This window comes from Echeneis naucrates, chromosome 1 (assembly GCF_900963305.1).
Source record: "Echeneis naucrates chromosome 1, fEcheNa1.1, whole genome shotgun sequence".
Lineage (NCBI taxonomy): Eukaryota > Metazoa > Chordata > Actinopteri > Carangiformes > Echeneidae > Echeneis > Echeneis naucrates.
In genome coordinates this window covers 21,483,278-21,497,574 of record NC_042511.1, presented here as the reverse complement: position 1 = coordinate 21,497,574, position 14,297 = coordinate 21,483,278, and the positions used below count along the sequence as shown (strand labels likewise).

Sequence of the window (14,297 nt, the reverse complement as noted above, 5' to 3'; positions counted from 1 at the left end):
TGGCCAGCAACACGCAGAAAACTATAACAAGATAGGGAAGAAAGCCAGAGGGGGGATGCTTGACTCCACGTTACAGTCAGCTTATTGCTTTATCTTCAAATACAACACCTACTCGACCATTAAAATGGTAAAACAAACACATTTTAGAGTTTCGATATAAAGTACAGGCCCCATACTTTAACAGCAGGGGGAGAGCGCGCCCCGCAAATGATGTGGTCCGTCGCCGATGACAGCCGAGGGCCCTCACAACAGTCAGGTCTTTCCGGGGTTCAAGTCTGAGGGAGGTGGTGGGTGGATAGTCGAAAACCACTTATGACAAGCTGTTTTTTTTCTGTGTATCGTGTGCGTTAACTGGAGCCAGGACTGGTTTTTAAGAAAAACGCCGAGAGCTGCACGGCACGGCACGGCACAGCACGGACCAGAGAGGGTTTAATCGAACTACAACAACGGCTAACAGCTCACAAGCTAAATAATTAGCCGCCGAAAGGTAATGTGAACTAAACTTTTGACCATCGCCTCTCCCTGCTGGCGTTTAGTCTGCATGTTTAGTGAAATAATCTCAAAACTTTTACAATGTCAGTCAAGCTTTCCATCAGTTCGCCTTTTAAGATACGCTAACGTTAGCTAACCATGTCAACGGCTGTGATACATTCACGTTAACTCAAATCGGTTTTTCAGCTTTATGCTAACTGTCCCGGAGGGGAATCCACAGAAAGATGTGTTGCTTTCCGAACACACTTGTGTTGAATTATCCTCATCCGTGCAACACAACCAAGGTACAACAGTGATGTGTCCAACATTAAAAACAATTTTTTATCACTTTTGGATGCCCTCCTTAGTCACATGACTGTGTTCGCAACAGGTAATTCACGTAACCCTGCTAAACTGTAAAGCTAGTTCCTGCTATAAAGCAATAAAGAGCAAATATCCTGACAAGGGCTTCTAGGGCAAACTACTGGCTGCTACATCGGTCCTTTTGCAATGCCAGAAGGCTCATTTCAGTGACCACAACATAAATTCATAATTTTTCGCCACAAAAAAAAAAAAAAACAAAATTCACACCTCTGTATAATTTTACCAGCAGTCAGTTCACAACTCGTTAATATGAAATGCATACATCAGATGTTTAGCCCTCAAATGCATTGGTACTGATGCTTGGATAAATGTACACCAGAAGAACCTACCATTAATTCATAGGATCTATTCATACTGCTCTACCCCTGCCCTTATTCATACTCCATACTCCTTTTTCAGGTATGTCTGAAGTTAGTCTTGAGGCTGAATCGCAGAGGACCTCAGCTGAGGACCCTCGGGTGGATTGTGAGGATACTGACAAAGCAGAGGGGAAGTTGAGTAATGATATAAAGCCAGAGAGTGTAGACAACAGCAGGCATGGAAATTGCACGGATGAGGAGCTGTACGACGTTAATATTGACAGTGATGAAGAAAATGCAGAAAACGGTGACAAGGATGGTGAAGAGGAGGGTGAGGACATTCAGAGTGAGACTGTGGTGACGTGCAGGGACGATGATGAAGCAGACATGTCTGACAGTGTAGACAGCGAGGGACACCAGTCAAATCATCACATGGCAACAGCTGAAACACCACTGGGAAGTGGAGACACAGAAACAAAGGTGATGTTTAACTTTGCTTTGGCCAGTCAACTTAGTACTGCTGGCTTTCTTGCCAATCTACTTCCACTTCCTGACTGCTCACCTGTTCATCTTGCTGTCTTGATCTCGATCTGCTTTGGTGATGGTCGTCTCTTTGTTATTGAATCAATTTATTGTTGGATTGATTTTTGATAGGGAGTTTCATCTGATATCTGATACCTTCATTACGAAGATGGCGGCAGGTAGAGGAGGGTGACTTTGTAAACATCTGTCCAGGGACTACAGATGAAAAATAGCCTCTTGGCTAACTCTGGCACATTTACAGCAATGCATATTAATGCACTGTCCCTGCTAAATAAACATACAAATAAATAAATAAATTATGCAATCATCACTATGAACCTGAGTTATAGCCCTTAAGTGATTGTGTTGTTTCCCACTTTTGTGTTTGGGATTTCATTCAGCTTTGCAGAAGATTTTAGTGTTAGTTGTTCTGTGGTGGCTGAAGTTGGTGGCTTTCCTGCTGATTGCAAGTGTGCTACTCTGTGATATTTCTTATGGGTTTGGGGATAAGCAAAGCTTTGCTCAATTTTCTGCTTTGTGTTAAAACTGCCTTATATTAAATTGTTGGTTTTTTTTTTTTTTCGTTGTTGTTTTTACAAAACAAAATGCACACACTGAGCACTTTATTAGGAGCACCATGCTAATACTGGGTAGGATCTATATTTTCTCATAGTTTTTCATGGCCTCGATGTCTACAATTTTCATAGTAGGCTCTACTCTATGTTGTCATGACTGCATCATATCATTTATTTTTTTCAGCTGCACATTTTCATCACTAAGGGTTAGGGTTTAGTTTTTGCCTACTGCATCCCAAAAGTTTACTGTTGGACTCAGGTGTGGAGACTGGGGAGGCCACTGGAGTAGGCTGAACTTATTGTTATAGTCATCAAACCAGATTGAGACATCTTTTGATTTGTGAACATCATCATTCTGGAAGTAGCCATTGGAAGGCAGTATATTATAGCCAGAGAAATAGAAACACATTGGTACGTAACAGCAATACTCAAAGAAGCTGTGGCATTTGGCTTATTATTGATTGGTATGAATTGATACAAAATTACACATTCTGAAAATGAGATCATCTCACCAAGCTACATTTCTCTAGTCCTCCATTGTCCAGTTGTGGTCAGCCCATGTCCACTGCAGCCTCAGGTTTCTGTTTGTGGCTCACAGGAGTAGAAACTGACATGGTCCTCTGACATCACATTTTTCTCCACTCTGATGTTTAATTTGAATATTGACTGAAGTGTCTGACCTGTATGTGTATGACAATATGGATAGCACTGTTGCCAGGCGATTGGCTGATTGGGCCGTTGGATCAGTAGGAAAATACAACAGTTCCCATTAAAGTGCTCAGTCAATGTATTCTATACGTATGATGACATGATTTAGACATTATTTTTTGGTGATAATGTTCATGATTCATTATTGACACTGACTTTGTGTGTGTAAGTGAATGTACAGAATATGAATTATTCCATTTCCTCATCATGTTTCCTTGTTTGTAAATTGGATGAAAAGAGAGCGCTTTACTTCTACATGCTCAACATGTTGTCAGTCACATGACTGGGTAAGTGAGTTGAATTTGGACTCTGGAGGCTCGACATTCTTGGGCAGCTCTACATTTCTTTTGTTCCTTAAATGTTTGTCTCTTCAGACTGTGAGTTCATTGCCCTTAAGATTACATTACATTTTCCAGTCTTTTTTTAATGCAGATTCTCTAGTGTGGTTGCTACTTGAGCTCAACATTGTGCAACATGGTTGTGTCAGAGTCTTTCATAGTTTGAGAGCATAGCATAGCATGATGACATGAGTCTTTCCTCTTTGGCTGATATAGCCCGTTGCACAATTAGCTCATTGTTGTTACCCATCCCCGTCTTCCACATCAGGTTAGCTTGTATCCAGGATACTGAACCCTGACATGCCATATCTTTTCCTACTTCATATGCCTGATTAATTCAAAGCCACTTATCTACATGCCCTGCTCCATTAGGCTGACACTATTACCACGCTTTCCTGCAGGATGTTTTCGGAGGGTGGGCTGCATCATCTTAGCTCCCTAACCCCTGGTCATCTGTCCAGCCATGGTTGAAGTAGTTCCGGTACATTATGATATACAGGAAAAGAGTGAAATTCATATTCATAATACAGCTATGGAGCAGCATAACTGAACAGTGTTCACCAAATATGGTTAAAATCTGTCCTTTTTCTTTAAACACATTTTTTTGCAAAAGGTATGTAATTGTGGATATTTGTCGGCCAGACAGCCTTTTTAAGGTTTTTGTCAGAGAAGAAGATCTGGCAGGAGTCTGTCTTATCTGCGGTAGGTGGTTAGACAAGCTAAGTAGTTTCTGTGCACCCTGCCCGCATGCCGGCATCATATGGCATTTAAGTATTTATGTGTTGGTTACAAGACAACACTCAAAGTTAAGTCTCTATCACATGTGAAACCATGAAATAAATTTACAGAGCTAAACTTTGACCCTTTTTATAATGCTGTCCATTCTGGTTGGGAATGTTAGAAATTGGATTCATGATAGATAGACAAAACAAGCCAACACACACAGCTTCTTTACATGTAGCCTCGCTCTGTAAGACCACTCTAAAACTTTTAAATGTATTTGAAAACATTAGCATAATCTATTGTCAATCAGTGGACTTTTTTCATCAACATTTTAAATTAAGTACAAGTTAAACTTGATTTAAAGGAGAGATCAGTTCATAAATATTGGTTTTTGTTTTTTAATACTTGTTTCTTTTTCATTGCAAAATTTATATCTATTGTTTTGTTAAGATTTTCTTCTTGAGGGTGATATTGCTGGTCATTCTCACACTCACTGCAATAATATGAAGTCATTATAGGCCTGCTTCACTAAGCATATGCTATTAATACTGTATGAACACAGGTTTTAAATAGTTTTTTGTGATCTGGTTGCTATTTACATTATTTACACACTGGTTGAGATCCATAGATCAAGGATTGTTTCAGTGATGGAAATTAAGAATTATTTATAACTAAAAACTTTTTAAAACAGATGCAGTGGTGTCACTTTATCCTGATGTTTACGTGAAATTTACAACTTGCTTACAAATAGAGCTATATAGCGATTAGGTAACTGCTCCAGTTACCTAATCGCCCCAAGTCCACAGTGATTAGACTAAGAAAAAATGCACTAAAACTAGCACTGTTGTATCTTGAGCCTGCAACAATGGGCAGCCAGTTTTTTTATAGCCACAAACTGCTGTCTCTGCATTGTGGCATGCTCAGAGTCAACATGTAAATGGGCAGCAAAGTAAACCAATGATTCACTATGCCTTTTTAAACTCTATGGACCGCAAACTATGTGTTCTCCGAAAGATTTTTCCAGGCCTATTCATGCAATTGTTATGTAATGCGATCTGTAATAAGTGATATCATTGTATCAGATACATCTTTTTTTTCTTTTCTTTTTTTTAAATGCCAACTTGAATGTGACAATTGCTATTTTTCCATAGGATTAGTGTATTGATGTTCAGCTCTAAATCTTTATGGCACACTTAATATACAAAATCGTCTATGTATCCTCCATCACACCAGGAATTAAAGCATGAGAAAGGTGCGAATGGTAACGTGCTGTTGGTAACATATTTAAACATACTTTATGTAGTAATTGCAAGGCATTGTTATCTAGAGTGTTGAAAATTAGTTGTCAGTTTTTTGGGGAAATACTGTCATGATGCAACATAACTTGCTTAAATCTCATGAAGCTCCTCATTCTGTCCAAGAATGAATGCGAAAAACATTAGCTAAATCGTTAGGGGTGGGCACTTTTTTGTAGTGAATTCATACCATCTGTCTATATATTGTAATTATAGTCTTTTCAGACTTTTTAATGTAGACTAATGTTAGTAATTAAACTGTTTGTTTCATTGCAAGGAAGGTGATATGTAAAGCAAGATTTCATGCCTTCAGTTTTATGGTTTGTTTTGAGCCTTTTTTTAGGTGTTTTCGGTATTTATAGATTGTTATCATTGGCTTACAGTAAAAGTCAAAACTGTGCGTCTTTTTTAAATAATTTTACAACATCACTATATTTCCACTAAATAGCAATAATTATTAGCACTGAATCCTGACCCAGGCCAATAGCTGCCATTGTCAGTGTCCACAAGATGGCAGTGCCCGACTATTGTGTCCCACTAGTGGATCCAGAGTCCTGAACTTAAGGTTGATCCCTCTAGTTGAGACTGCCCAGGTAAGCTTTGAGCAATAACCTGCTTGATTTCACCTTCCTCATCTTAGGGAAGCACAATGGCTGAGGAGTCACATAGAGGCTCAGTTGCTGAGATTCCAGTCACCAGCAATGGAAACCTGGATCAGAGCCCTGAGACAGTTTTCCACAGGGTAAGATTTTCTTGAGTGGCTTTTGAGAACAGCACTTAAAAAATATGTAATCATCTTTGATAATGTGAGTGTGCAAATTAACATTAAAAGAAAAAAATCCTCAATGTCCTTAAAATATTATGTCTTTACTTCCTGTTATCACGATATCTATCTCTCCACTCTACTACTGCAATCAACAAACACCCATTATGATGTCATATGGGGAAGAAAATATAAAATCAGAACATTTATACCTGGAAAACTGTTTTACAATTATTCATTTGTTAAAATAGTTGCATAGTATTTGGTGGCAAATCATTTATGGACAGAATGTCACATGGTTCATGGAGTATATGAGTGGTGCACTGAATAATTTTTTTGTGAAGTCATTTTCTTGGAGGCCTCAGGGTAGCCTCTTTATCACCAATCTGATTGAGCAGGGCAGATGGGCCCTTGTTTTCTCCTAATGGCTCACAGTCAAATTGACAACCTGCAAGGAAGGGCCAGCAGTCATCACCACATATGCAGCTTTAAACCATTTTATTTGATGAAATTAGATAGTTCAGACACAAAATTATGAATTGACCAAGGGACTTAACTTAAAATTGGCATGGTTTCTGTTTCACATTGATAATCTGTGTCACCATAACTAGTTTATTTATTTAAGTTTGCCATGACTTTACTTTTCTCCTTCCAATCCATCATTAGAGGAACATAATTGTTATGGAATGATCATGGCTTTGTCAAGTAGCTCCAAGAATGGTTGGCCCAAACAGTAGCTGAAATATATCAACTAACATGAGTGACATTTTAAATAGAAAGATTTGTTTCCCTTTTGGGGTGGGGGTGATTTCACAAAGTACACATAGTACAAACCTTATAGTTGTCTTCTTTGTCTGTCTGCAAGGAACAACTGCATCTGTTGATATAGTTAATCCCTGTTTGAATATTTTCAAAGGACTCTTACCCTGGGGGTCCTGGGGGTCCTGGAGCCTTTAATATCTCTGAGTCCTGCATTACCTCCAGCAACTTTGCTTCAACAACAGAAGGCATCATTGAATCAGGACTATACAAAGGTAAACTCCTCACTCCCCATATGATCCTTGTCTTTTTTGCCTTTTTTTTTTTTGGTTTGTTTGATGTTTTGTGATGTGGCAGCAAAACAGAAACTTAGTTTATTACATTATTTATTATTTATTTGATTGTTTTGCAGGATTCTGTGATTCCAAACCATTTTTCATTGCATTATTCCCAGTGGCTTCATTTTTTTAAATCAAATGTCTGTGTGAAATTTGAAAAGCATACATTTGAATTTGTAAAGATGGACTTCCAATTGAATGTAATGAGCTTCCTCTGATCTCCACGTTGTAACCCTCCTTTCCTTTTTATCATCCCACCCTTTTTACAAATGCAAATAAAAATCTCCCCATAGACCAGCAAGCTGTTGTTGCCCATTTACCACAATGTTGCCATGACTATTTTCCATGTTATTTACTCTGGATGAGGAAGGCTTTTGTTCATTAAATGTTCATCCTGCAACATGGGGAGAGCCACCATAATTAATAAAACTCACAGGAAATCAACATCAATGAGAAAGTCCCAATACACTTGTGAAGGCAGGGGTTGACATACTAATGAATCATTATTCTGAATATCTCCCAGGGTCAGCAAGCCTGCCCACGTCTCCCGTGGCACCTGTAGCTCCCAGCTCGGCTGTTGCTAGCCGCCTGGCACGCTCTTCCAGTGATAGTCAGGCTGAGCAAGGTACCCACAGAGATGGAGCATGTACAAGATCATTCAGAATCATCGTAATTTATACACAACATTTACCACAACCTACTTAATCTTTCTTGGTTTTTCATCAGTTTCTTAACCTCTCCTTGTTCCAACAGGCTGTGCTCCGTTCAGAAACCTTTCTTCTTCTCCTCTCTTGTTTGTTGGCTCTCCAAACTTTGCATTTGCATAAGTGTGGGCTAACTGAAGTAGTTTTCTGCTTTGTTGTGGCTAATTATAAGCATTTATATAGTTGGCAGTATCATTCTGCTAAGATCTAGAGCTCACAATTTCTGGATGTGATGCTTTTTCTCAATGTCTTAAGCAGTTGCTTTGCCTGAAAGAAAACTGCCTACACTTTTAATCTCTGTAAATTTTCCTGCTTGCAAACTTTGTCTTTGCAAAAATTGGTTCCGATAGTCTTGCTCTGTGGAGCCCCAAAACTGACAAAATTTATTACATGTAAAGCAAAACATATGTGAATAAATAATATAAGTGAAAGAGTTTATTGTGAAAATAAATATGGATTTTACACTTGTCTTGAATGTCCAATCAATTTATGATAACAAGGCTAACTAATTTTAAATGTAGTCCAATTTAGTGAAGACAAGAGACACGCACCCATATTTATTTTTATACTGCTTATCCGTAATGTCGGGGAGCTAAAATTGGAGCCAGTCCTTGCTGACACCATGTAAGGGTGGGGTACACCCTGGACAGGTAGTCAGTGTATCATAGGTCCAAGACAGAGACAAATAAAGAAAGCAAACCCTTCACAGTCTCATCTTTGGGCAATTTAGAGACACCAATGAACTGTAACCTGTCTGGGCTGTGGGAGGAAGCTGGAGTCCCAGTTCAGAACCCACGCACATACTTTACACAGAGAGGCCCCAGGCCCGGGGTTTTAACCCAGAACCTTCTTGCTGTGAAGCAGCAGTGCTAACCACTTCACTTCCAAGCCGCCCTTACATTCTTATACTTAAATAATATTATTCATTGATTTATAGTCAGCTCAGTTTTTGCCTCATCAGATAACACTGAACTAGTTTGTCAGTTTTGGGACAACATATCTTTCAGTATTTCTCCTCTTTACCCCAAACACAATAAAGCTCTACTTATCACATTTTCTGTGGTTGTTAAAGTGGTCAGTTATGGCTAACTGTGTTTTCATGTTGGACTGAATAACCATTGATGTTTTCAGTGTTTTCTAATTCCTTTTAATTCAGCATTTGGTCTCAAATGTCGCTCAAGTGTCGCCAAGACAGTCTAATTGCACTGTTTTGATAATTATAACACTTAACATGTACCTCCCTAATTTTAACGTCTCTACTAGACTGCAAATCCAATAACTTAATCACTCACAAAGTGAATGACTTTTAATTGTCTAGGCGCAATGAAAACTCAGCCAAAGAGTGGAGCGGTGGTCCTTTCAGATGACTTAAAGAACCCAGCCATGGAAAAACTGGACCTAGTGAGGAAGTGGAGCATCAATACGTATAAAGTAATCCCCTCTGTCCTTAATTAATTTCTTACAAGATAATTCATTATTTTGTTACATCTCTGCATCCAATCTCTATCTTCTGTCAGTAAATTTGAATTTTGGCAGAAATCATGAATTAGATGTCAAACTGTCAACTACAATAACTAATACTTTTCGTGTTTCACACTTGATATTTCGGCTCCACTCAGTTTTGTTCACACTCTTTCCTCCTTCTGTCTTACCTCAAGGACAAAGTCTCCACAATCAATAATATCCTAAAGTGCAGCTTGCCTCTTACAACACTGCCTGATTAATTACCCCGCTTTCCACTGCAGTGTACCAGGCAGATCCTATCAGAGAAGCTGGGTCGGGGTTCAAGGACCGTGGACCTGGAGCTGGAGGCTCAAATTGAAGTCCTGCGTGACAACAAAAGGAAGTATCAGAGTGTGATAAAATTGGCTCAGACGCTGGCCAGTCAGTTATCCCAGATAATGCAGACCCAGAGACAGCTGGGCGACGCTTTCGCCGACCTCAGCCTCAAATCACCAGAACTCCATGTGAGTCCATATATTTAGATAAGTTACAGCTGAGAATAGTCTTGCTATCATCTTTAACTTAATATCCAAGCACTAAAATATTATTGAATGCATTGACATTTGGGCCATCTACTGGACAACTTCTCTGATCCCATAGATCTTTATTGTTACACATTATTTTCTACTTTAATCAGTCATCAAATGACAATGCACACTCTACTTTCTCTCTCACATGACTCATGTAATAGTGACTCATACACATTTCATAACCGCTGATGTTCCTGTTTGTGTGCTTAATTGTTCTTTGCAGGAGGAATTTGGGTACAATGCTGACACCCAAAAGCTTTTGGCCAAAAACGGAGAGACATTGCTGGGTGCCATCAACTTCTTTATATCCAGTGTGACAACACTTGTGGACAAAACAATCGAGGACACCATGATTAATGTCAAACAGTATGAAGTGGCCAGGTAATGTGTACAAATGTGTTTGTTATGTATGCACACTTACTCCGATACATAACATTTATAGAAATATGTAGAGAAAGTTCTTCCATTGTATCTGCATTATTTGACCTGTGCTTCTTGGTCAAAAAAACTTTGCCTGTTTACAGTTTTCAAAGTTTCAAGTGGTTCACTCAAAACAGTAACAGTTAAATTTCAGGCAATAAAACCAAAACAATGAGCTGAAAGGTGTTGCAATGAAACCACAGATTGTTGTTATACTTTGTTAATATACTAGTATTCAGCAAGTATACAAAATCCAAACCATGTCCAAAAAAAAAAATCTCCCATTTGCTGACTGAATACAGTTTGTGCACTGGAACTGGGAGCTAATGTTAAAATTATCCCCAGGGTGGAGTATGATGCATACCGCACAGACTTGGAGGAGTTGAATCTGGGACCACGTGATGCCGCCACCATGCCCAAGATCGAGCTGTCCCAGCAGCAGTTCCAGATCCACCGCGAGAAATTCGAGAGGATGCGAAACGACGTCACCATCAAACTGAAATTCCTGGAGGAGAACAAGGTAATTGAACGATTAGCTCCACTCTACATACCTGCTCCCACTTATATGCATTCAAGTTCCATTTGCTCATATTCTTTTTTTTTTTTTTTTTTTTTTTTTTTTCTCTCTTGTTCTTCTTCTTATTTTCTCCCCTCTCCTCCTCTCCTGGATCCTAACAGATGAAGGTACTGCATAACCAGCTCATCCTGTTCCACAATGCCATAGCTGCATATTATGCTGGAAACCAACAGCAGCTGGAACAGACACTCAAGCAGTTCCACATCAAATTGAAAATGCCAGGTGGGGACACTCCATCTTGGCTGGAAGAGCACTAATCATTTCTCTCAAAGCAATACTGGCTCAGTGTGGGAATTTGAGGGGATATGTGAAATGATACAGAATACTGCAGGAAACTCTCTTCTTCCTTCAACCCCAGTCACTGCCTTTCGAAATCTCTGAATTGTAAATCTTTTAACGAAAAACACAACAACAAAGAAAAACAATCTATTTTACCTGTGATCTTAAATAATTATCTTTGCAACTGTTTGAAATCATGGGAAATGCAATTTTGTACTGTTTGACAAAAAGTTGAACACGAATTGCTGTAGAAAACACATCTGGAAACTGTAAATGGCCTTTTGTTTTCCAGCATATGAATGTTGTATCCCACTAAGGCGGACATGCGGGCTCTGTCAGGGCAGCAACTGGGATCAAAAGAACTATTTCACATAATTTACATTATTCTTATCGGGATAGGCGCTTTATGAAAGTGTAATCAGCTGTATTCTTATTAACTATATATTCTTTCCATGTTTGACCTTACACCTGTTTTGATGAATGTGGAAAAATTGCATAAAATTTTCTGAATAATGCAAATTCATCCTTTCAAAAATTAAAGTGGTGATTAGACATTTTGGGAAATATGCCTTATTGCTTTTTTAACAAGAGCCGAATGAAAAGATCAACATTTCCCTGTACCTGCAATTTTAAAACATTATAACCAGCAGTTGGTTATCTTCACTTAGCAAAAACTCCCAAAACAAAGAGACATAGCTCAGCTGGCTCTGTCTAATGGTATAAATTTGTGGTTTTAGGATGGAGCCAGGCAATTTCCATCCCCCTATGTCAAATCTCTCTGATGAGTCAAGATAATGCTTGGTGCCTACTGCCTACTGCTAAACATTTGATGGTATGGATTTTCTCATAATTTTTAGCAAGACAACAGTGTCTCCAAAAACGTCAAACTGCTCCCTTTAAATGGAGATTAAAGTCATATTTTGAAGTCATAGTGGTGCCACAGATGCCATGATTATGTTGACACAATTCTACTATTCAATTAATGGTGGTCTCTGTTTGTTTTTAGCAGGCTCGATTTTGTCTAAATCCATGGCACATGACTAAATGGGTGTGTTGATTCTCTTAAATTCTAGAAAAAATTAAGGATCAGCCTTATGTAACTAAATGTGCCTTGATTTTATAACGTCTTCATGCAACTGGTCTTATAATTGGAAACACTAACGGATTTTGGGACCAACTCTTGATGAAAGAGAGTGGATGCGCAACACACACACACACACACATACACTCCAGGAATATAGTCAAATAGCCTATATCACATCTGAAAACTGACAACAACACAAGATAATAGCTGTGTGGAAAAAAAAGTCTTCATTAACTTTAGAAAGTGTAAATCTATATGAAGACATGCTGTTGTCAAAGATATTTATCCATATTGCACATATGCACATTAATGCATTTGAGAATATTTACAAAAAGAAACTAAGAAATTGTATAATATGTAAGGTATAAACCAAAATACCAGTAACTTGAGAAACCTTTTGTCTTTTGTAAATATGAAAGACCAGCATTCTTTACCTGAGCTGCTAACAGTTTCCTTCACTGGGCTATATAAAAGTATATTTTTCAAAGCGGACTTTTGGGCTCTGACTGTCATGTCCTTTGATTTGTACTTCTGTATGGCTTTCTGTAGCAGTCTGAAAGTGTGATCTTGTAAAACAATCTATTGTTTCCCTGAAATAGGTGGATATATATTTGTAATTTTCTCTATTTTATCAAGAGTATGTAGTTTTTGACAAATGTGGCCATTTGGCCTTTGCTTTTTTTTGTTGTTGTTTGGTGTTTTGTTTTTTTGTTTGTTTTTTTCAGAAGACCTACGGAATTTGGTGCTAGTGCTAGTATGTACTAGTGGCTCTTTCCTTTTATAATGATGAAACATTAAAAAATGTTGAGTTAAAAATGATTTCAAATGTGTAATTTCTGTGAGAAAATAAAAAGTTTCTTTTTTGTGTAAGTCTTTTATGGTTGTAGCTTGTAAAGAAAGTCACACCCTGTGGCCAACAAAAAACAAAAACCTGAGTTGAAGTAAAGCCTTTCAGAATATCTGGCTTCTTGTTGGCAATGGTCTACTGCAGAAAACATGCAGACAGTGTCACAGATGGGCCACAAAAAGTGACCAAATAACAATATAATATGATTTGGAGCATGTTTTTCAAATAGGCTTGTTCAGACTTGTCCTGTTTTTTCACTAATTTGTTCTACACCAGATAAAGGGCAGAGGTTTATTGTAGTCTTTTATATTGACATATGGATTCAAACAACTGTAAAGACTTTTGTTTGCTCACGTCCAGGTGCTTTAAATTCATCTTCAGGTTTTCATAATTACAGGCCCACCTGACCTACATACATGTATTTGACAGGATCTGGTTGATCCTTAGAAAAGCCTTGGCACAGTCTCAATGTCATGTTTATATGCGCATTGTCAATCACATTTGCCTCTTCAGAACACCACACTGGGGCAAATGGATTAAAGAGTAAGCACCTAAAACAGCAGTTAAAACGAAACGACCGAAGATTAGTTCTAAGACATGTGAGTCATGCGCACTGTGTATACAAAATTATTAAAGCTTTTAAGAATTCATTAAGAATCACTGAAAAAGCTTGGATAATTAGAAAAAAAATTTAAAAACTGCCAATTTCATCATACCACATTAAGAATGTTTCACAATGAAGCACTGTATTGTATTATCAAGCCCTTCATTAAGAGACATAGTAATTATGGAAAAGCTCGCATCACTTCTTAAGTGGATGAAAACAAAAAGCAAGTCCTTGTTTCAAACACCTTTTAATTCTGATGTTGAAGTTTCTTAAAGACAATATAATAGTTTTATTGTGTTATTTGGCTCAGATATGTCTGAATGATGCTAATTAGAAGGCAGAGAAACTAAAGGTTAGATAAGTGATTACCTTAAGTCAGGGATCACCAAATCAACAAACTACCTGACATGTTCAGTTTATCTTAATGCAGAGAAAGGACAGTAGAAATTTGAAAGGACAAAAGAAAAAGAAAGGAATAAAAACAGAGATTACAAAGTTTATTTTATTTATATCACACCTTAAAAGCAAACAGTATTTGCACCAAAATGTGCTTCACAGATAATCATGTCAG

The 14,297-nt window shown here is 38.1% G+C and overlaps 1 protein-coding gene across 3 annotated transcripts; it reads left to right on the top strand.

The window, feature by feature from the left end:
- The first annotated feature begins 49 nt into the window (after positions 1–49).
- arfip1 (ADP-ribosylation factor interacting protein 1 (arfaptin 1)) lies at positions 50–13,091 on the top strand. Of its 3 annotated transcripts, XM_029502277.1 has the most exons (10): positions 50–487; positions 1,255–1,634; positions 5,956–6,057; positions 6,995–7,112; positions 7,699–7,800; positions 9,198–9,310; positions 9,625–9,846; positions 10,136–10,293; positions 10,678–10,852; positions 11,011–13,091. In XM_029502277.1, exons 2-10 carry the CDS (start codon positions 1,257–1,259, stop codon positions 11,164–11,166), a joined length of 1,524 nt encoding a protein of 507 aa, XP_029358137.1. In that variant the 5' UTR covers positions 50–487; positions 1,255–1,256; the 3' UTR covers positions 11,167–13,091. The 3 variants fall into 3 exon arrangements, with proteins under 3 accessions (XP_029358137.1, XP_029358153.1, XP_029358145.1); XM_029502293.1 differs by lacking the exon at positions 1,255–1,634 and having other exon boundaries at positions 51–487; XM_029502285.1 differs by lacking the exon at positions 7,699–7,800 and having other exon boundaries at positions 52–487.
- The last annotated feature ends 1,206 nt before the right edge of the window (positions 13,092–14,297 follow it).